This window comes from Lepus europaeus, chromosome 23 (genome assembly GCF_033115175.1).
Source record: "Lepus europaeus isolate LE1 chromosome 23, mLepTim1.pri, whole genome shotgun sequence".
Lineage (NCBI taxonomy): Eukaryota > Metazoa > Chordata > Mammalia > Lagomorpha > Leporidae > Lepus > Lepus europaeus.
In genome coordinates this window covers 27,384,543-27,408,457 of record NC_084849.1, presented here as the reverse complement: position 1 = coordinate 27,408,457, position 23,915 = coordinate 27,384,543, and the positions used below count along the sequence as shown (strand labels likewise).

General features: G+C 46.6%; 1 protein-coding gene across 1 annotated transcript in view; it reads right to left on the bottom strand.

Moving 5' to 3' along the window:
- The window catches only part of PI4KA (phosphatidylinositol 4-kinase alpha), a 139,022-nt gene that overhangs the window by 88,504 nt on the left and 26,603 nt on the right, over positions 1–23,915 (bottom strand). The window contains exons 2-8 of the mRNA XM_062182106.1: positions 20,965–21,081; positions 17,614–17,707; positions 12,798–12,886; positions 8,340–8,412; positions 7,212–7,471; positions 6,745–6,811; positions 1,653–1,801 (exon numbers count right to left, since the gene is read on the bottom strand). Coding sequence (XP_062038090.1) covers positions 1,653–1,801; positions 6,745–6,811; positions 7,212–7,471; positions 8,340–8,412; positions 12,798–12,886; positions 17,614–17,707; positions 20,965–21,081 — 849 coding nt within the window. The remainder of the gene's footprint in view (positions 1–1,652; positions 1,802–6,744; positions 6,812–7,211; positions 7,472–8,339; positions 8,413–12,797; positions 12,887–17,613; positions 17,708–20,964; positions 21,082–23,915) is intronic.

Genomic DNA, 23,915 nt, shown 5'->3' with positions numbered 1-23,915 from the left:
TGCGCCTGGGAAACAGCAGAAGATTGCCTAAATGCTTGGGCCCCTGCTATTCATATGGGAGACCTGGAAGAAGCTCCTGGCTTCAATCTGGCCCAGCTCCAGCCATTGCAGCCATTTGGGGAGTGAACCAATGGATGGACAAGCTCTCTTTCTCCCTCTTTCTGTGTCTAACTCTGTCTTTCAAATCTTTTTTTTTTTTTTTAATGTGTTAAGCTGCCACCTACAAGGCCAGCAGTCCTGACTGCTCCACTTCCGATCTAGCTCACTGCTAATGTACCTAGGAAAGCAGTAGAAGATGGCCCAAGTCCTTGGGCCCCTGAACCCACATGGGAGACCAAGATGAAGCTCCTGGTTCCTGGCTTTAGCCTGGCTCAACCCCAGCTGTTGTGGCCAATTAGGGAGTGAACCAGTAGACAAAGATACCTCTTTCTCTCCCTCTCTTTCTAACTCTGCCTTTCAAATAAACAAAATAAATTAACCAAGGGGGAAAAAAAAGGAAAGAAAGAAAATACAGGCTTGAGCAAGCACTGGGGAACAGCAGGTTAAGCTACCCTTCGGGACACCCACATCCCATCTAAGAGCGACTTGTCTGAACCTGGATATTCTGCTTCCAGTCCAGCTTCCTGCTAGCGTGCACCCAGGGAGGCAGCAGATGACCGCACCTGAGTCCTTGGGTCCCTGCTGCCCGTGGGGGAGACCTGGACAGAACTCTTGGCTTGGCCTAGCCCTGGGGAGCATCTGGGGAGTAGCCCAGCAGATGGAAGATTTCTGTCTCTTTATCTTTGTCATTCCTTCAAGCAAACAAAAACAAACCAGCAAACGTTAAAAAAAAATTACAGGCTGGGACTGACACTGTTGTGTAGCAGGTGAAGCCCCATCTGCAGTGCCGGCATTCCATATGGGCACAGGTTCGAGTCCCAGCTGCTACACTTCTGATCCAGCTCCCTGCTAGTGTTCCTGGGAAAGCAGTGGAAGATGGTCCAAGTGCTTGGGCCCCTGCATCTACATAGGAGACCCAGAAGAAGCTCCTGGCTTCAGATTGGCCTAGCTCTGGCCGTTGGGGCCATTTGGGAGGTAGGTGAACCAGTAGATGGAAAATCTCTCTCTCTCTGGCTCTACCTCTCTGTAACTGCCTTTCAAATAAATAAATATTTGTTAATATTAATAATATATTAATATATTGTATATCATTTAACTAATAATAAAGAAAGAAAGCCTTTTTTTTTTTTTTTTTTTTTTTTTTTTGACAGACAGAGTGGATAGTGAGAGAGAGACAGAGAGGAAGGTCTTCCTTTTTGCCGTTGGTTCACCCTCCAATGGCCGCTGTGGCTGGCGCATCACGCTGATCCGAAGCCAGGAGCCAGGTGCTTCTCCTGGTCTCCCATGCGGGTGCAGGGCCCAAGGACTTGGGCCATCCTCCACTGCCTTCCCGGGCCATAGCAGAGAGCTGGCCTGGAAGAGGAGCAACCGGGACAGAATCTGGCACCCCAACCGGGACTAGAACCCGGTGTGCCAGCACCGCAAGGTGGAGGATTAGCCTGTTAAGCCACGGCGCCGGCCAAAATCCTTTTCTTTTTAGATACAGGCTTTCCCCACTGACATTTCACTGACAGGTATCCCCACAGTCGGTTCACCAGGACTGCTCTGCTTACCAAGTTCAAGAGCTCCCGCAGCATTTCTAGGGGAATACTGAACTCCTTACAGGTGATGCCGTTGAACAGGGGCGGGACTGAGAAACTGGAACTGATGGTGGAGAAGTAATACTCGGGCTCCAGGGCAGTCCCATCAGGCAGGCAAGAGGCTGGTGGGAGAAAAAAAAAACCGTGAAGTTAGCCATGGCCACACACAACTAGGACACTTTCTCAAGCTGATTTCCTGAATAACCAACAAAGGCATAGATTTTGCTGTTGTTTAGAATCTAATCCCTTGCTTGTTTTTAAATTAAGAAGTAAAGGCTGGGTTGCAAATCCTTGGGAAACAACACCTCTGACCTGAGTGTTTCAGGTCAAGGGGCTCAGATGCAATCATGTCCTAATGTTTTCAGCCCAGACAACATTCCATGTGGGAAAAGGGCGAAAATTACATATTTTTGTTTGTTCGTTTGCTTGTATTTAAGGCTGGGAGATGTCAAAGATCAGGGTCTTCAGGGCCTCAAACATATTTTATCCCAAAATTAGGAAAAAAAAATTTAAAAAGTACATACTACCAGAAGATTCAACATCAGAACTAGTAAGTCAGTCACAAAAAGACAAATACAACATGACCTACTTATCTAAACAACACACCAGGCATTCATGGTAGTCAGATGAAAAGAGATGGTAGGATGGGGGTAGCCAGGAGCCAAGGCGGAGGCAGAAGTAGGGAATTACTGTCTAACGCCTGCAGAGTTTCAATATTACAAGATGGAAAGAATTCTGGAGATGGACTGTGGTGATAGCTGCACAATATTATTGATGCATCTAGCATTTTCAAATGGTTAACATGGAAGTTCTACATTATGTGTATTTTACTGTAATAGAAAAAAATCGAAGCAAAAAAACAGAACAAAAGAAAGCCAATCAGTCTAAAGTTTATTTAACAAATAAGAACCCAAAAGTGGGGCTGGACTGTGGCACAGTGGGTTAAGCTCCCCCATTTATGACCCCGACATTCCATATCTGAGCACAAGTTCAAACTTCTGATCTGGCTCTTTGCTAATGTACCTGTGAAAGCAGCAAAACATGGCCCAAGTACTTGAGCCCCTGTCATCCACATCGAAGACCCAGATGGAGTCTGGCCTGGTCCAGCCTGGCCATCTGGGGAGTGAACTAGTGGATGGAAAATAGCTCTCTCTGTGTCTGTCACTAAGTTTTAAAAAAAAAAAAAAGGCAAAAATAATTATTTGAATATCCACATTAAACATTATAATCAAAAACTATGATGGGAAAAATAAATTTTTACTATTTTCCTATTAAGTAATGACAGACCCTATCGATCTATAAAAAAATAATAATAAAATCTCATGACTTTCAAACACTAGCGCATAAAAAAAGTGCTGTATATTCAGCCCTGATTGTGTCCGTTCTGGGATGTGTTCTGTGCTGCTGTGGATTCCTTGCCAACCTCACCAATGATGGCCACAAACCAGCAGCTTACAAGAGAAGGGGCGGACTGCAATATCAGGGCCAGCCACTGAGGGAGGGAACAAGTGCAGGGTGGAGAGAAGAGCCAGCTTAAACAGTGTAGGTGGCAGGTCAGGCATTCAGCCTAGCGGTTAATGGCTGCAATGGCCAGAGCTGGGCCACGCTGAAGCCAGGAGCCAGCAGCTTCTTCCAGTCTCCCATGTGGGTGACCTGTCCCCCAACCTGAATGCCTGGATTTGATGTTCAGCTCTCGCTCCTGACTCCAGCTTCCTGCTGACGCAGACCCCGGGAAGCAGCAATGGTGGGTTCAAGTAATCAGTTCCTGCAATCTAAGTATCTCTGTGTTCTTGGCTCCCAGCTCCAGCCTTGGTCGTTGTAGGCAAATAGGGACTGAATCACTGGACGGGAATTCTCTTTCTCTGTCTCTCTACCTCTCAAATAAATAAATCTTTAAAAAAAAAACAAACATTTTATTTATTTATTTATTTGAGAGGTAGTTACAGACAGTGAGAGGGAGAGACAGAGAGAGAGGTCTTCCTTCCACTGGGTCACTCCTCAAATGGCCGCGACAGCCAGAGCTGGGCTGATCCAAAGCCAGGAGCCAGGAGCTTCTTCTAGGTCTCCCACACGGGTGCAGGGGCCGAAGCACATGGGCCATCTTCTACTGATTTGCCAGGCCATAGCAGAGAGTTGGATTGGAAGAGGAGCAGCCAGGACTAGAACCAGCACCCATATGGGATGACAGCACTGGGACTGGTACAGTGGCATAGCTGGTAAAGCTGCTGCCTACAGTGCCAGCATCCCACATGGGTGCCAGTTTGAGAACTGGCTGCTCCTGGCTCCTGGCTTCAGATTGGCCCAGCTCCAACCACGGCAGCATCCCATATGGACACTGGTTCGAGTCTCAGCTGCTCCACTTCTGACCCAGCTCCCTACTGATGTGCCTGGGAAAGCAGTGGAGGATGACTCAAGTCCTTGGGCCCCTGCACCCACATGGGACACATGGAAGAAGTTCCTAGCTCCTGGCTTCAGCATGGCCCAGCCCTGGCCATTGCAGCCATCTGGGGAGTGAACCAGTAGATGGAATAGATGGAATACCTCTCTCTCTCTCTCTCTCTCTCTCTGCCTCTGGCTTTGCCTCTCTGTAACTCTGCCTTTCAAATAAATAAAATTTTTTTAAGTAAATGATTATATTTTTTGCTTTAAAAAATAATTCCTGCGGTTGACATTATGGCGCAGTGGGTTAAGCCACCACCTGCAGTGCCAGCATCCCATATCGGCCCAGCTGCTTCACTTGTGATCTGGCTCCCTGCTAATGCTCCTGGGAAAGCAGCGGAAGATGGCCCAAGTGCTTGGGCCCCTACACCCACGTGGAAGGCCCGGATGAAATTCCTGGCCTCTGGCTTCAGCCTGGCCCACCCCTGGCCACTGCAGCCATTTGGGGAGTGAAAGAGCAAATGGAAGATCTCTCTGTCTCCCTTTCTCCCTCTCTGTAACTCTGCCTTTCAAATACATAGCTAAATCTTTAAAAAATTAAAATTAAAATAAGAAATCATTGAAATCTTTTTAAGGCATGTGAGCAAACACAGAAGGAGCAGTGCTTACAGCTGTCTCCCCTCCAGTGTGGTGCACTTCAGAGGGCAGGCACGCAGCCCTCCACCACCACCACAGACCGGACGGTGGCTGGATCTGCTGAAGGGGACACACGAGGCTGACCCAGACAGCCGCCGCTGAGTGTGAGCCGAGCTGGCCACTCACTGGGTGTACTTAAGGAGGGCAGCTGCTACGATGGGGCCCTTGACCCTGAAGGTGGATGAAGAGTGGCTCGCCAGGGAAGAGAAGCTGTCAGCTTGCTCATGGCTGTGCTCACATCCCCCACAGCAGGCAGGTGGCAGAGGAGTTCTAAGAGCCCGGAGGAACAGACAGTGACAGGTTCTGAGACCTCCCTCAGATACCCAAATTGATGGATGCTCAAGCCCCTTACTTAGAATGGCATACGATTTGCATGTAACCCATGCACATCCTTCCATACACCTTAGATCATTTCTAGGTTACTTATAATACCTAATACAATACAAATGCTACATAAATAGTTACCCTGTACTGGTTAGGGAATAATGAGAAGAAAAGTAAGTCCAAGGATGGGTGTTTGGCCTCACAGTAAAAACACTGGTGTGCTTAGGTTCGAGTCCAGCCTCCTGATTTCAGCTTCCTGCTGATATGCACCTGGGGAGGCAGAAGGTGATGGTCAAGTACTTGGGTTCTTGCCACGCACATGGGAAATCTGGATCGACTTCCAAGCTCCTGGCTTCAGCCTGGCCCAGACCTGGCCATTGAGGCCATTTGGGGAATGAACCAGCAGATGGGCGCTGGGTATATGTGCGTGTATGTGTCTGCCTATCAAATAAACACAAATTTAAAGTTTACATCCTTAAAAAATAAAGGAAAAGACGTCTGAAGCCTATGTATGTATAGTCCACACGTAACCATCATACGCCTAATGACATTTTCAGTCTGTGGTTGACATTAACTGTGTTCTACACCTGGACGAGTAGTTCTCTCTGAGAGGTGGGATTTTGAGTGGTTAAATTCATCCTTACATTCTAATAAACAGAGTGAGAGACAGTGTATACAAAGCTACCAGATTTATCTAAGTTCAGATACTCCCCCCATTTTAAAAAATTCTCCTCAGAACTGTGAAGACCATCTTGAACCGTGCTCTTCCGGCAACTAACATCATCCAGAAACAGAAGGAACCGCAGATCGAGGCTCGGAGTCCTGGCTTCCCATGCACTACCACTCAATCTGGTCCACCCTCCAGGAGAGAGTCGAGGTAATTTTAACATGTACAGCATCACAGGGTGGCCAACGGGTCAAATCCAGGAAACTATGCAAAAGTACTTTGTGAATAGCAAAGTTCAATAAAAACCTACTAGTAGTATTACTGTGTTATGTAATTGTATCTACATACTTAATGACCCTTTAAAAAGTACACAGCATTAGCACCTCTACCTGAAAACCACTGCTTTCACAAGTTAATGTACGGAAACTCTGATGGCAGGCATATGAAGGTCTGAAGGCTACTTTCTGCACTTTCGTCACTACAGAAAATAACTGAAAGCTACTTTTTTTTTTTTTTTTTTTTTTTTGACAGAGTGGACAGTGAGAGAGAGAGAAAGGTCTTCCTTTTTGCCGTTGGTTCACCCTCCAATGGCCGCTGCGGCTGGCGCATCGCGCTGATCCGAAGCCAGGAGCCAGGTGCTTCTCCTGGTCTCCCATGCGGGTGCAGGGCCCAAGCACTTGGGCCATCCTCCACTGCCTTCCCGGGCCATAGCAGAGAGCTGGCCTGGAAGAGGGGCAACCGGGATAGAATCCGGCGCCCCAACTGGGACTAGAACCCAGTGTGCCGGCGCCACAAGGCAGAGGATTAACCTGTTAAGCCACGGCGCCGGCCTGAAAGCTACATTTTAAGAAATTTAAATGAACACAGAAGATAAGTGCTTTCCAAAAGCTCGCCATTCTAGATCCACAAAGCATAGAGATCTTCAGCATCACAAGAAGTCACTGTGCACTTGCTATGCGAGTGCTGGGTCAAGACTCCTGGCAGGGAGGGGAGACCCACCTTCAAAGTAGTGAAAGGCGGATCCTCCAGGCGAGCCGGGAGGGGGCATGCCACGCTCAGGGCTGACCTGAAACACAGACACAGCAGAGATCAGATTGTGCACTGGCTACCACCTACTATACTGAAAAATTTTCTGTGTCAAGTCATGTATTTTATACTTTATTACTGAGCTGCACTGTTCTCACTGTTTTTGCACTTTCACCTTTTCTCCATGAGTCAATTAGGTACTTCTTAAGGGCACCAAGATTTCCCACTTAGAACAGACTTTGGCACCCAAATGCTATGAAGCAGATACTTCATAGCCACAACATCACTTGTAGATCTTAAAAAGTTCAAGGTAAGCCTTTGAATTAAAGTGAATTCTGAAGAGAATCTTTTGTGTTTCTTCAGTTTCCTCAAACTACACAGAAGTGGGCTGCTCTTCGCACGAGCACGGTTGAGGTCTTCTCCAAGGAGTGCAGCCTCACCTGGGAGATGCTAGACACACTGCTGGTTTTCCTCTTCAGGGTTCCCTCCTGACAGACAGTCAGCAGATTGCTGGGGAGGATGGAGCGGAAGTCATTGAAGGAACGCCTCCGGACACCTTCGAGCTCTTCTGGGACGCGGAGGGAGTGAGGAGGGACTTTGGGAAAGAGCTTTGAGAGGAGAGACTCGTCCGTGTTGCTGTAACGTCCAAACGCTCGTGAGATTCCTATCAGGCAGGGTATTGCATACTTGCAAAGGTATTCTAGAAGGTCAAGTGAGAATGTTACAATATGAGAAAGTCACCTGTGAGAGACCCCTACTGTACCAACTTGTAATGTACTAACATTTCACGCACTAAAAATAGGAAGGCTCAGAATAAGCCACAATAAGAGGTTTAACTCCAAAGGTGATGTGGTATTTTCAACCTGTCATTAACAACAACTTCAGACTAAATGTCTACCCCACATAGCTAGCTGCTCTCCTTGGAGAGTCTTGACCTAGTCATGGTCACACAAATCAATAACAGCTTGTCACGTATCAGGTCCATTACCTAATTAATGTACTTAGACTTGTTAGGGTCACATTAGCAGCCGTACACCATAGGAAAAGTGACTGCTGGAGGTCAACTCTGACCACACATGTGGTAAGTGAAGAAAGAGTGAAGTTACTGATCCAAGGTCACCCAGATTTTAGGTAGTAGAGCTGTGCTCATGACCTTGTGTGAGCTCTGAATCTACTCACACACAACTGGAGCCACCTACTATTGAAAGGTTTTCTACAATCAGGCACACATATAGGCACTGAAGAACAGAAGAACCCCAACACTTAAATAGCTATAGAGAGCATGCATTTGGCCTGGCTGACGAGGACCACGTCTCGTAGCAGTCCCTGAGGGAGCCTCGGTCCAGACTCCTGACTCCAGCCTTCTGTTAATGTTCAGGTGACGGCTCAGGTATATGGGCTCCTGCCACCCCATGACAGACTTGGAAGGTGCTCCAGGCTCTGGCTCCAGCCATTACAGGCGCTGGGGGAGTGAACTAGCAGATGGGAGTTCTCTCTTTCTTCCTGCCTCTTAAATAAAGATTAAATTTAAAAAAATTAAGCCTTAAGGCTTAAATCTGGAATCATACCTTTTTCTTGAATCTCCACGGCCTGGCACATTCCCAAAAGAACATGTAAAACCTGTAAAAGCGCCTCCAAAATCTATAATAAACAAACAGAAAACACGTAAATATCACAAAAATTAATAAATACCACAGAACGAGTTTAGAATCAGAAGGAACTTTAGGCATTATCCTGCCCAACCCCGATACATTTCTCCACAACAGCCGTGCCAAGTGGTCACCCCATCGGCTCTTGGGGACAGGAAGCCTCCCTCTCTGGGCTGGCACAGGGTCCTCCTAATACCGGCCAGCACGGTTCTCCAGGGAGTCAGAGGCAGCAGCCCCTTGCAGTAGCTCCCCAAATCTCTTTTCATGGTTAAACACTCCCATGTTGCAGTTGATTTCTCAACAATGTTGCAGTGGATTCGTTTCTGAGAGGAGGAGCATGGTGGGGGCAAGAGGTGCGGAGTCACCACACAGACTCCGGGAGTCAGGTGAAAGCAGGCCTGAGGCGAGCAGCCCGCAGACTCTTTTATTTCAGGTGGTACAACAGCTTATACAGCCAAGACCAGCCAATCCAGTCAAGGGGCGGTCTATGCCCCAACAAATCACAGCCTGTTGCCAGGCAGTTTCCAAAGCCATCCAATCACAGCCTGTGGCCAGTCAGGCTCTTGTCGCCAGGCAGTTTCTGAAACCATCCAATCACGGCCTGCCGTCAGTCAGGCTCTGTTGTCATGTGGTTTCCTCTGTTGTCATGTGGTTTCCGAAGCCATCTAATCACGGCCTGTTGCCAGGCAGTTTCTGTTGTCAGTGGCCATCTTGGCATGACCTTTTCACCTCAGCGGCCATCTTGGCATGACCTTTTCATCTCATTCCACCGCACTCTTAGTTCTTTTAAACCTTTTTTCTAATAATCATAAGTTCTTTGCAATGTGGATTGACTGCTTCTGATTCTACTGTAGAAACCATCTGTCTGGACATGTGGAGCCCAGGATATAAGAAGGATCCCGGGGATGCTGGAACTCACCCAGGAAACTGCCACACTCTTCACACATCCCAGACTGACACATAGCTTGACCATTAGTTTTTCAGTAAACATTCAAACAGCTTACAGGTAAATAAAACCCTTAAATCCTCTTCACACACGTTGCTCCGAAGCTATGCAACTACTTATGTTGTTGGTATTTTTTACTTTTCATTTATTCCTATGAAAGCTCATGATGGTATGAGGGTTAGCTCACTAGACCAGTCTTCAATTCTCAGTTGTGTGCCTTCTAGATCTTCACTTCAGCACGGGCTTGCTTTGTTCCAATTGCAGGAGGTAGGCCCCCAGAGGCTCCTGGTAGGCCCATACCTCACCTGTCATCCTTTGGTATGGCAATTCAAGCAGTTCCCAAAACCCACAAATCATTTTGGCACTCAGCCCACACAATTTGGTCCTGGATGTCAGGAAAGGTACTTGTCTTCCAAAGCCTTCATGAAGATCAACTAGACTACATTCACCTCAATTCTTTAAACCAGCAGTCTTGGAAAAATTGAGCAAATAAGAAAATGAAGTTGATCTAACATGCTTTATCCAAATCAAGCCAGATTTATTACATTTTCCTAATGTTAAATAATGTTGACTAGCCAATGAAGACCTAAAATACGATGCAGGTTGAAATGCTTGGGACAAGTGTTTTGAATTTTGGAATATCTGCAAATGCATGAGATATCCTGGAGATGGGACTCAAGTCTAACATGAAATTTACCGTTTGTTTCATATACACCTTATACACACAGAGAGAAGGTAATTCTATATAAAATTCTAATACACCTGCATTTTGACTGTGACCCATCATGAGGTCAGCTGTAGAATTTTCCACTTGTGGTACAAAGTTGAGGAACAATGCATTTCAGATTTTGGAGCATTGGGGATTTCAGTTTTTCAGATCAGGATACTTAAGCTATACTTTTCTCATTTCATACATTAAAGCCATTTCATCAGTGCAGTGCTGATTCTAACATCTAATTATCTCTTCAGCCAACCTACAGGCAAACGAAGAACCTAAATTAGAAGGAACTCAAAAGACATCACCAGCTGGGGACATTAAACACGTAGGTAAACAAGCAGGCACTCCATGGCAGGACCTGAGAAAGGCTGCATATCAACTCTGACTTCGAGGCAGGCATCGAGAGCAGCAATTAACACACCACTTGGGACACTCACTCCATACTGGAGTGCCTGGGTTTGAATCCTGGCTGCTCTAGATTCTAGATTCCAGCTTCTGGCTAATGCACACCTGGAGGTAGTAGGTAATGGCTCAAGTCCCTGGGTCCCTGCCACCCACAAGGGAGACCTAGGTGGTATGGCTCCCAGCTTCAGTCTGGCACAGCCTTGGCTATTGTAGGCATTTGGGGAGTGAACCAAGAGATAGAAGATACTTGTTTGTCTATCTCTTTCTGGCTTTCAAGTAAAATGTAAATAAATAAAAAATTTAAAAATAATAAAATCTGATTCTCTAAATGATAAATCTGATTTTTTAGAAGTTTAAATTATGGTCATAATCTTTGTTTAAAAAAGAATGGAAGGGGAGCCAGCCTTCCTGGATTAACAGGTAATGCCAGCATCCCATATAGGCCCCAGTTCAAGTCCCAGTTGCTCTGCTTCCAATCCGGCTCCCTGCTAATGAACGTGGCCCAAATGCTTGGGCTGCTGCACTCACATAGGATACCTGGATGAAGCTCCTGGCGCCTGGCTTCAGCCTGGCCTAGCCCCAGCTGTTGTGCCCATTTGGGGAGTGAATCAGCAAATGAAAGATCTCTCTATATATATAGATCTACCTCTCGCTCTCTCTCTCTCTCTCTCTCTCTCTCTCTCTCTCTGTCTCTCTGTAACTCTGTCTTTCAAATAAATAAAATAAAGCTTAAAAACGGGGGGGGGGGGCAGTGTTATGGCACAGCAGGTAAGGGCACAGCCTACAACATCCATATGGGTGCTGGTTCAAGTCCTGGCTGCTCCACTTCTGATCTAGCTTCCTGCTAATGCACCTGGGAAGGCAATGGACGATGACCCAAGTGCTTGGACCCCTGCCACCTAAATGGGAGACCAGGATGAAGTTCTTGGCTCCTGGCTTTGGCCTGGCCCAGCCTCTGCCATTATGGCCATTTGGGGAGTGAACTAATAGATAGAAGATCTCTCTCTGCCTCTCCATCTCTCTAACTCTGCCTTTCAAATAAATAAATAAATCTTAAAAAAGGAGGAAAGTATGAAATACAGATAACATTTCTAACAAAATTATCTAAACTAAAACGGGGTGGGCATATGGCACAGTGGTTAAGGCATCACCTGGGATGCCCACATTCCATATCGAAGTACCTGGGCTCGAGTTCTGGCTCCACTTACAATTCCAGCTTCCTGCTAACAGACACCTGGAAGGCACAGGTGATGGCTCAGGTACTTAGGTCCCTGCCACCCACATGGGATACCTGGAAGAAGTTCCATGCTCCTGGCCTGGTCCAGCCCTGGCTTTTGTGGGCATTTGGGGAGTGAACCAGCAGACAAAAGATTTCTGACTTTCTTCCTTCCAAGTAAAATTAAAATAATACATTAATTAATTAAACTACAAGGGTCTGGGCCCTCAAAGGTAAAAGCTTCAGCTATCTCAAAGTTCTCATGTAGAAAAGGAAATGGAAAAGCTAATTGCCTGATCTGATCAGTTTACACTATGTACACTGTATGTATGTGTTGAAATACTGCACTGCAGGGCTGCTCCATGGCGCAGTAGGTTAATCCTATGCCTGCAGTGCCGGCATCTCATTCAGGTGCCAGTTCTAGTCCTGGCTGCCCCTCTTCCAATCCAGCTCTCTGCTATGGCCTGGGAAAGCAGTAGAAGATGGCCCAAGTCCTTGGGCCCCTACACCCGCATGAGAGACTCGGAAGAAACTCCTGGCTTCTGATCGGCACAGTTCCGGCTGTTGTGGCCATTTGGGGAGTGAACCAAGGGAAGGAAGACCTTTCTCTCTGTCTCTCTGTCTGTAACTCTACCTCTCAAATAAATAAATAAAATCTTTAAAAAAGAAAAAAGAAACATTGTACTGCATCCCACAAAAATGAACAAATATTACATGTTACTCAAAAATAAAAAAGTAATGTCTCACAAAAATGAACAAGTATTACATGTTAATCAAAAATTTTTAAAAAGTAGTACGAAATCTTAATCAAAAAACAAGAAAGGAAAAAAAAAAGTATCTGCTATGAATGACTTCAATCCCCTGCCTTCCTCACAGGGCTTTCAGGAAAGTGGAAAGAGAGAAGAAGACTTATCAGATCCTGAAAAGTACTGCAAGAAAGAATTCAACACTTCTTAGACCAGTTGCTAAAAATATAAAATAAAATCAACGTGAACAATCCAATCACACTTAGGCTTTCTTGTTTTTAAAAAAACTCTTCTCATCATTCTGCAGCTCTCTTCTACCCAACAGAAACGGGAAAAGCACACTTACCTCATCTCTGAGACAAGGGTCCCGATAAGCCACGTCAGACAGCAAAGTCACCAGGCAGAAACTGAAGCTCTCTGCAACCGGGAGGGCACCTGGAGACGGCAAGACAGAAGTCAGACCAAAGACCAGCAGAAACCAGACGCCAGCCACAGCTCCCCAGGCGCCCTCTCCCACGGGGCCTGCCAATGGGTCACTTCACAGTGGCCACCCTCGCTGAAAGGAACCCACAGGGGCCCAACGTACTTGCTGAGAAATACACACTTACCTTTTCCTTACGTGTGTGTTTGGTTCAAGAAACTTAAATGTTTCCTGAGCCAATGTACAATTTGAGATTGTAGAGCCTCTCAATATGACAGACTCTCTTTTATTCCCTACCTAAATAAAAGTGAAAAACCATTCTTGACAGTATAAGAGACCAGGCATGGAAGTTGTCCAATACCTAGTACCACCTTAAACTGAAAAAAATTTTTTTTCTTTATATGTTCTTTCCTCCTTGTTTTGGTAAAGAGGAAAAATCCTAAGAGCTACCAAAACTTTGCTCTGTTCCCCATATAATTTCTTTTTAAGATTTATTTATTTGAAAGGCAGAGCAACAGAGGAGAAGGAGAAGGAAAGAAAGAATAAGTTGAAAAGAGAGAAGGAGAGGGAGAGAAGGCAAAAGAGAGAGAGAGATCTCTTATCTGCTGGCTCACTCTCCAAATGGCTGCAACAGTCAGATCAGGGCCAAGCCAAAACCAGGAGCCAGAACTGCTCACCTTCGACACGGGTGGCAGGGGCCCAAGCACTTGGGCCATTTTCTGCTTCCTTTCCAAGCACATTAGCAGGAATTTGGATCAGAAGAAGGGCAGCTGGGACTGGAAGCAGGACCTTGATATGAGAAGCCAGTGTCTCAAGTGATGACTTAACTCACTGCTCCACAACACTGGGCCCCACAAGATGATTTGACCCTCTGTTGCTAAGCCTCCTAGCCGGGAGATTCTTAGGAGCACACACTAACCTAGGAAGGAGCAGAGTGCTGTAAATAAAGGACCAAGGGCTGTGCAGCACCTCGATCAGGTGCACGTTCAGATGCTAGAACCACAGCCACTTGGTTCAGTCATGATTAAGAATGTCATCAAGGGGCTGGCACTGTGGCATAGTGGGTAAAGCCACTGCCTGCTGTGCTGGCATTCTATATGGGTGTCGGTTTGAGTCCCCGCTGCTCCACTTCTGATCCAGCTCTCTGCTATGGTCTGAGAAGCAGTAGAAGATGGCCCAAGTTCTTGGGCCCCTGCACCCATATGGGAGACCCAGAAGCTTCTGGCTCCTGGCTTTGGATCAGGGCAGCTCCGACTGTTGCAGCCTTCTGGGGAGTAAACCAGAAGATGGAAGACTCTCTCTCTCTGCCTCTCCTTCTCTGTAACTCTGCCTTTCAAATAAATAAATGTTTTCTTTAAAATGTCAACAATTCTTAATACTGACTCAAAGACAAGAGTATGGCTCTGATATGGCAACTGAGAATTTCCATTTCTGACAGGTTCCCAGGTGATGCTGATGCTGCTGGCTCAGGGACAACACTTTGAGTACAACTGTTCCAAAGTTTAAAAGCTAAGCTATTGGGGCCAGTGCTAAGGCACAGCAGGCTGAGCTGTTGCTTGCAAAGCTGGCTTTGTTGCTTGCAACGCTGGCTTCTGGTTTGAGTCCCAGCTGTTCCAATTCAGATCCAGCTCCCTGCTAATGCACCTGGGAAAGCAGCAGAAGATAGTCCAAGTACTTAGGTCCCTGCCACCCATGTAGGAGACCCAGAGGAGACTTCTGGCTCCTGGCTTCAGCCTGGCCCAGCCCCAGCTGTTGTGGCCATCTAGGGAGTGAACCACTGGATGGAAGATCTCCCTCTCTGTCCCTCCCTCTCTATATATAACTCTTTCAAATAATTATATAAATCTTAAAAAAAAAAAAAAAAAAACCAAGGCTACACTGCCTTATAATTAAAAAGTGAAAAGTTGGGCCAGTGCTGTGGCATAAATAGGTTAAGCTTCCACCTGTGGCGCTGGCATCCCATATGGGTGCCGGTTCGTGTCCCAGCTGTTCCTCTTCCCATCCAGCTCCCAGCTTATGGCCTGGGAAAGCAGCAGAAGCTGGCCGAAGTGCTTGGGCTCCTCTACCTGGGTTTCCACTGATTGAGTAACATTTCACTTTTCACTTAAAAAAAAAAAAAAAGATTTATTTATTTGAGCAGCAGAGTAATAGACAGAGAGAGGTCGTCCATCCAGTGCTTCACTCCCCAGATGGCTGCAACAACTGGAGCTGAGCCAATCAGCAGCCAGGAGCTTCTTCCAAGTCTTCCATGAGGGTGTAGGGGACCAAGGACCAGGGCCATCCTCCGCTGTTTTCCCAGGTGCATTAGCAGTGAGATAAATCTGAAGTGGAGCAGCTGGGACTCAAACCAGAGCCCATACGTGATGCTGGAACTGCAGGCCAGGGCTTTAACATACAGTGCACAACGTCGGCCCCTCTAACAATGCTGTTGTTATCATTGTTATTTTTTTTTTAAAAAAAGACTTATTTATTTATTTGAAAGGCAGAGTTACAGAGAAGCACAGGCAGAGGCGCAGAGGGACAGAGAGAGAACTCTTCCACCCACTGGTTCACTCCCCAGATGGCTGAAACAGCCAGAGCTGCGCCAATCCAAAACCAGGAGCCAGAAGCTTCCTCTGGGTCTCCTATGCCGGTGCAGGGACCCAAGGACTTGGGGCATCTTCTGCTGCTTTCCCAGGTCATAAAAGAGCTGGATTGGAAGTGGAGCAGCTGGGACTCGAACCGGTGTCCATATGGGATGCTGGCACTGCAGGCTTGCAGTTTCACCCACTCTGCCACAGTGCCAGCCCCAAAATGTTTTAAATAATGTTGAAACTTTCATTCAAACGTAAATCCATATAGACTGGACTGATCTTTGTTTTGCTATTTGAAGGAAACAAAACAGCACCAAGACCTACAGATACTCTACTTCTCCTCCGGTGAGATGACACAATGGGGGACGCAGATATCAGACTTTCAGTAGCAGCGCTCCATTTAATTCACAGTCCTTCAAACTGCGAGATGCAGTTGCTCCTTCCCATTTGTGGGCTCTGCATCCCTGGATCCAATTGCGGTGCTGTAGTGCAGCAAGTAAAGCCACCACCTGCAGCGCCAGCATCCCATATGGGTGCTGGTTCAAGTCCCAGCTGCTCCACTTCCGTTCCAACTCTCTGCTATGGCCTGGGAAAGCAGTGCAGGATGGCTCAAGTCCTTGGGCCCCTTGCACCTGCATGGGAGACCCAAAGGAAGCTCCTGGCTCCTGGCTCTTGGCTTCAGATCAGTGCAGCTCTAGCTGTTGTGGCCAATTAAGGAATGAACCAGCAAATGGAAGACGCCCCCCGCCCCCGCCTGTCATTCTCTCTCTGCGTAACTCTGATTTTCAAATAAATAAATAAATAAATCTTAAAAAAAAAAAGCATTATGTCTATATTGAACATACAGACTTTTTTCTGGACCTACATAAATATTCTGGAAGTAGGGGAAGGAAGAAGGCAAAGAGGGAGGAAGGGAAAGGAGTATAACTGAGGGGAGGCAGGGTACAGACTATGCAACTTTATTTATTTTTTTTTGGGTTTGTTTTTTTGACAGGCAGAGTGGACAGTGAGAAAGAGAGACAGAGAGAAAGGTCTTCCTTTTGCCGTTGGTTCACCCTCCAATGGCCGCCACGGCAGGCGCGCTGCAGCCAGCGCACCGCACTGATCCGATGGCAGGAGCCAGGTGCTTATCCTGGTCTCCCATGCGGGTGCAGGGCCCAAGCACTTGGGCCATCCTCCACTGCACTCCCAGGCCACAGCAGAGAGCTGGCCTGGAAGAGGGGCAACCAGGACAGAATCCGGCGCCCCGACTGGGACTAGAACCCGGTGTGCCGGCGCCGCAAGGCAGAGGATTAGCCTGTTGAGCCGCGGCGCCGGCTCAACTTTAAAAGTTAAAAATAAATACACATTGGGCTGGCATTGTGGCTTAGAAGGCTGAGCCTCCGCCTGCAGTGCCGGTATCCCATATGGGCACCTGTTCGAGCCCCGGCTGCTCCACTTCTGATTCAGCTCTCTGGTATTGGCCTAGGGAAGCAGTGGAAGATGGCGCAAGTGCTTGGGTCCCTGCACCCATGTGGGAAACACAGAAGAAGCTCCTGGATCTTGTCTTCAGATTGGCCCAGCTTTGGCCTTTGCAGCCATTCGGGGAGTGAACCAGTGGATGGAAGACCTCTGTCTCTCCCTCTCTCTGTCTGTAACTCTCTCTCTCAAATGAGTGTATCTTTTTTAAAAATAAATTAAAAAAGAAAAAAGAAAAGCACATTAATTCCTTCCACTACGGGTGATGCACTCAGCATCAGGAACGAGGTGATGAACTCTTCTGTGAACCTCCTGGTTGAGCCCCCACATCTATCTCACCCTTTCAGGAGGGCAGCAGTGCTCTGGAGAACAGACCTCATCCCAACAATGGGTCCAATCTAGGGTAACAGTGACTGGTTCGAGGATGGGCAAATGGCCAGTTCTGGCCAGTGAGACATGAAAAAGGTTCCTTCAGGTCTCAGAGTTCTCCCTCACTCCCAGAAGAGGGCAATGGCAGCCAGCCTGCCCAGCTGCCCTCACCCATGGGTTCCACACCACAGTGACTGCCACAGGCAGGCCGCTGTCCCACAGCCAGCAGTGGGAAGAGCTAGAAGCATGCCATCCGACGGGCCGGCATAAAGAACCGGATCCCCACACACACTGAGCACACACGGCTTTTCCTTGCATTCAGGGAAAACAGACAAAATTACCTCTGCCTTTCCGAGCTGTGCTTTCTTCTACCCAATACACTTTTGGAAGACCTTTGAGAAGCCGAAGAAGGTAAGGCACCACACAATCTTTGTGCTGTTAAAAAAAAAGAAAAGAAAAAAACGAGATCATATTTAATAAAGTAAGCGATTGGTGGTATTTTCTTTTAGCATACATTAAGTCAAATGCAAAGCACATCCACATCCTAATCCCTCAAAGATTCTCCAGGGATAATATAGGGCACATGTCAGTTCAAATGGCTTCCACACAGCACAGCCCACAGGCTATGAGTTCAGTCTGTACCACAGGGGCCTAAGAGAAGGCTCCGCCCCCTGGAGGTGAATGTCCATCTACCCAGCTGCGCAGGCCCCTCTGTGGGCCTCTCTAGAAGATAGGAGTGCACACACACTCAAAATTGCCTTCAGTGACAGGTTCAGAGAGCCACAAAACTCATTCATAGCCATAAGACAGATGAACTTCTTTTTTAAAGATTTATTTGGAAGGCACAGGTACAGAGAGAAGGAGAGACAGAGACAGATCTTCCATCCACTAGTTCACTCCCCAAATAGCCACAACGGCCAGGGCTTCAAAGCCAGGAGCCGGAAGCTTCATCTGGGTCTCCCATGTGGGATGCCAGGGGCCCAAGTACTTGGACCACCTTCTGCTGCTCTTCCAGGAGCATTAACAGGGAGCTGGATCAGAAGTGGAGCACCCAGGACACGAACTGGCACCCATATGAGATGCTGGCATCACAGGTGGAGGCTTAACTTGCTGTGCCACGCGCTGGCCCCATGATCCATGGGATAAGATCCTCAGGACAGGAGAGAAGCTCAGCCACATGCTTCTCAACTTGGTGATGCCTTGTGTTGTTCATGTCCCTCGTCTTCTTTCCTTTTCCTTTTTCTTCTTTTAAAGGTTTATTTATTTGAAAGGCTGAGTGATATGGAGAGAGGAAAGGAGAGAGGGAGGAAAAGCAGGAGAGAGGGAGGGAGAGTGAGCCAGTGAGCAAGCAAAGTTCCATCTACTGGTTCACTCTCCAAATGCCTCCAACAGCCAGGACTGGGCCATGCTGAAGTCAGGAGCTTGGAACTCCATGTCAGTCTCCTTTCTGGGCAGCAGGGATCCACATACTTGGGCCGTCATCCACTGCCTCCCAGGCACATTAGTAGGGAGCGCCACCAGAAGTCTGGAGAAAGGGCTAGCGTTGTGGCAGAGAGGGTAAAGCTGCCACCTGTGACACCAGCATCCCATACAGCTACCAGTTTGTGTCTCAGCTTCTCCACTTCCAGTCCAGCTCCCTGCTAATGGCCTGGAAAAGCAGCAGAAGATGGCCCATGTGTCAGGGTCCTTGTCACCCACGTGGGAGACCCAGATGAAGCTCCTGGCTTCGGCCATTGCAGCAGTAGCCACTGCAGCCATCTGGGGAGTAAACCAGCAAATGGAAGATTGCTCTCTCTGTAACTTTGATTTTCAAATAACTAAACAAATCTTTAAGGGGCTGGCACTGTGGCGCAGTGGGTCAAAGCCCTGGCCTGAAGCGCCAGCATCCCATATGGTTGCCAGTTCAAGACTCGGCTGCTCCACTTCCAGTCCAGCTCTCTGCTATGGCCTGGGAAAGCAGTAGAAGATGGCCCAAGTCCTTGGCCCCGACACCCACATGGGAGACCTGGAAGAAGCTCCTGGCTCCTGGAATCGGATCAGCAGAGCTCCAGGCATTACGGCCAATTGGGGAGTGAACAGAGGATTGAGGACCTCTCTCTCTCTCTCTCTCTGCCTCTCCTCTCTGTAACTCTTTCAAATAAATAAATAAATATTTTTTAAAATAAAAAATAGGCCGGCGCCGTGGCTTAACAGGCTAATCCTCCGCCTTGCGGCGCCAGCACACCGGGTTCTAGTCCTGGTTGGGGTGCCGGATTCTATCCCGGTTACCCCTCTTCCAGGCCAGCTCTCTGCTGTGGCCCGGGAAGGCAGTGGAGGATGGCCCAAGTCCTTGGGCCCTGCACCCGCATGGGAGACCAGGAGAAGCACCTGGCTCCTGGCTTCGGATCAGCACGATGCGCCGGCCGCAGCGGCCATTGGAGGGTGAACCAACGGCAAAAAGGAAGACCTTTCTCTCTGTCTCTCTCACTATCCACTCTGCCTGTCAAAAAAAAAATAAAAATAAATAAATAAATAAATCTTTAAGGAAAAAAAGAAGTCTATGATCAAAAAATTTATCTATTACTAGTAAACTGTCTTGTTCTAAAGAAAGTAGTTATGTCCTAGACATAAATTATGTAAATCAATGTTATTTTATACCATAAAAAGTATCCAGATAAGTAAATAAATAAAAGATCTTACAGTCAATGCTCAATCACTTGCTTCAATCAGCTTTGATAATACATTTAAAAAATGGTCACACCATTTTTGTTCAAGTCACAAGGCTGGTTTTTAAAATCCTACTGAAGTGGTCGGCGCTGTAGCGTAGTGTGTAAAGCTGCCACCTGCAATGCCAGCACTCCATCCACATGGGCACCGGTTTGAGTCCCAGCTGCTCAACTTCCGATCCAGCTCTCTGCTATGGCCAAGGAAAGCAGTGGAAGATGGCCCAAGTCCTTTGGCCCCTGCACCCACATGGGAGACCCAGAAGAATCTCCTGGTTTCGGATCAGCACAGCTCCAGCCATTGCACCCAGCTGGGGAGTGAACCAGAGGATGAAAGACCTCTCTCTCTCTCTTTCTCTCTGCCTCTGTAACTCTGCCTTTCAAATAAATAAATAAATCTTTAAAAACACATAGTATGTTCACACAGTTCAGGAAAACCATTTTTTAAGAAGATCCACATTAAGAAGTTTCATTCGCACCTGTTTCATCCACTTTGATTAGGGTCAGATGCATTTTTTAGTATTGCTTCAGGCAAAAATAATCAGACATGTATTTAAATGCTTATTATATACCCCCTTTTATTTTTTTTTTGTTTTTTTTTTTTAATTTATTTATTTTTTATTGACAGGCAGAGTGGACAGTGAGAGAGAGAGACAGAGAGAAAGGTCTTCCTTTGCTGTTGGTTCACCCTCCAATGGCCGCTGCGGCCGGCGCACCGCGCTGATCCGAAGCCAGGAGCCAGGTGCTTCTCCTGGTCTCCTATGGGGTGCAGGGCCCAAGCACTTGGGCCATCCTCCACTGCACTCCTGGGCCACAGCAGAGAGCTGGCCTGGAAGAGGGGCAACTGGGACAGAATCTTGACGCCCTGACCGGGACTAGAACCCCATGTGCCGGCGCCGCAAGGTGGAGGATTAGCCTAGTGAGCCGCAGCGCCGGCCTTATACACCCCCTTTTACACTGCAGAAACTTTTAATTACAGTAAAGATTTACCTGAAGATCAGACTCTACAAGAAAAATGCCCAGTGCAATCACTGCATCTCTCCGTCTTTCATCCAGCTGGAAGATTCCATGGAAGTCTACTGGGCACATGCAAAGCAGCTTTTGGACCTAGAAAATGAGGCAAAAAAAAAAAAAAAAGCTTAAAAATATATAAAACCATATTCGGAATAAACCAGTGCCATAAAAGCTCAATCAGTGCATAAAATCAGTAAGTCACTTTTTTTCAATTAAAAGATCTAATAAAGAACAAGTCTGGGTGTTGAAATGATCATATACCCACCCACCCCAACAACACATACACTCTCAGGAGTGTATGTGTATGGGCTGAGGGCTGAAATGACACATACATGTGCATCAAATGTTAATAGCTCTGAGAAGCAATGTGACCAGTGGTTTACTTTTTTCTAAAAAAATTGTATTTGGGCCCAGTGATGTGGCACAGTGGATAAAGCTGCTGCCTGCTATACCTATACCCAATACATGCATGGGTTCATGTTGTGGCTGCTCCACTTATGATCCAGCTTCCTGCTAATGGCATGGGAAAAGCAGGGGAAGACAGCCCAAGCAGCTGGGCTCCTACCACTCACATGGGAGACCTGAATGAAGCTCCTGGCTTTGGCCTCCCCAGCCACCATGGCCTTTGCAGCCATCTGGAGAGTGAACCAGCAGATAGAAATATCTCACTTTCTGTTTCTCTAATTCTTTCAAATAAATCTCTAATTCTTTTAAGTAAATACAGAAATCTTTTTTAAAAATTATATTGTTGCGGCCGACACTGTGGCATAGCAGGTAAAGCCACTGCCTGCACTGCCGGCATCCCAAATGGGCACTGGTTCGAGTCCTTGCTGCTCCACTTCCAATCCAGCTCTCTGCTGTGGCCTGGGAAAGCAGCAGAACATGGCCCAAGTCCTTGGCTCCTGCACCCGCGTGGGAGACCCGGAAGAAGCTCCTGGCTTCTGGGTCCAGATTGGCCCAGCTATGGCTGTTGCGGCTAACTGGGGAGTGAACCAGTGGATAGAAGACCACTCTCTCTCTGTCTGCCTCTTCTCTCTCTGTATAACTCTGGCTTTCAAATAAATAATAAATCTTTTTAAAAATTATATTTATTGAGAGGTAGAAAGAGATCACACTCCCCAACTGCCTGTAAAAGCCCACACTGGGCCAGGCCAAAGCTGAGAGCTGGGTGTCTCACACGGATGACAGGAACCCAATTACTTAAGCCGTTACCAGGGTCTCCATTAACAGGAAACGATAGTCAGGAGCTAGAGCAGGGTACTAAACCCAGGTATTCTGATTTGGGGTGCATACATGTTAACTGATCCCTTAACTCCTAGGCAAAATGCCCACCCGCTGGTATAACTTTCTATAAAATGTTTTTGTATGTTTTGCAAAATATGTTTCATGGAAAATATTATTTACATAATCAAGAAAAATATCCAACAAACTAAAATTTAAAATATACATAAGTAGAAAGATTGTACTTTTATGATTAAATATTTAGCTAACAAGGCACAGAGTAACAGACAGGAGATGAACAGAAAAGTGCTAAATTTCTACTTTTCTCGCGTTCCTCCATCAAGGGGAATGAACTTCACCATCAGTGAATGCAGGAAAACAAGAAACAAAGAGCCATGCACGAACAACAATAGAGTGATGATTTCCAGAACTCTAGCGTCTTTCAAAGTGCTCATCAGTGAATCACACTCTATCTTGACAGGAATAATAAAACCTCTCAAAATAAACTGTAAATAGGAAACTGAAAGAAGATGGAATCACAAGAATGAGTCAGTGAGACTCAAAGAATGCTGATTAGCGACTCAACATCAAAACAGAGGGAAGAATATGGGGCCCTGTTGAAGTCTGTGACCTTTGCCCAGTCTTGTGCAATACTTCATCACTACCCTGCTCTGGCACACAGGAGACACACAAAGCCACATACCTGGACAGGGGAGTGTACGTGCTGGAAGACTGACTGGAGACTCAAACTCATCAAGATCAGCACAAGGCAACCAACAGAACAGGAGAAATTACTTGCAAACTATGCAATTGATAAAGGATTAATAATAACCAGAATATATAAAGCAATCAAGAAACTCAACAACAAAACAGCCCACCTAGTTAAGAAATGGGCAAAACACTTAAATAGGCATTTTTCAAAAGAGAAAATCCAAATGGCCAACAGACACATGGAAGAATCACTAGCCATCAACAAAATGCAATCAAAACCACAATGAGGTTTCACCTCAGCCCCATTAGAATGGCTCTCAGACAGAAATCAACAAATAATAAATGCTAGCAAGGATGTGGGGGAAAAGGTACCCTAATCCACCATTGGTGGGAATGTAAACTGGTACAGCCACTGTGGAAGACAGCATGGATATACCTTAGAAATCTGAATGTAGACCTAACATACGACCCAGACATCCCACTCCCAGGAATTGAACCATGGGAAATGAAATCAGCACATGAAAGAGTTTCCTGTACCCCCATGTTTATTACAGCTCAGTCTATAATAGCTAAGATATGGAATCAACCCAAATGTCCATCAACTGAAGACTGGATAAAGAAACAATGGGATATGTATACCATGGAATACTACAAAGAAGTAAAAAAAAAAAATGAAATTCTGTCATTTGCAACAAAATGGATTAAACTGGAAAACATCATACTTAGTGAAATAAGCCAGTCCCTAAATGACAAATACCATATGTTCTCCCCTGAACTGTGGAAACTAACATAGCACCTAAAAGGTAATCTATAGAAGTGAAATTGATGCTTTGAGATGTGATGACTTTGAACAGCCCTTGTCTCGACTGTTGAGGAACAGCTTTTTTTCATACTATTTGTTGAACTCTTTACTTAGTATAGTTAATCTTATGTGTATAAGGTTAACTGAAAATAGATCTTAGTAAAAAATAAGAATGGGAATAGTAGAGGGAGGA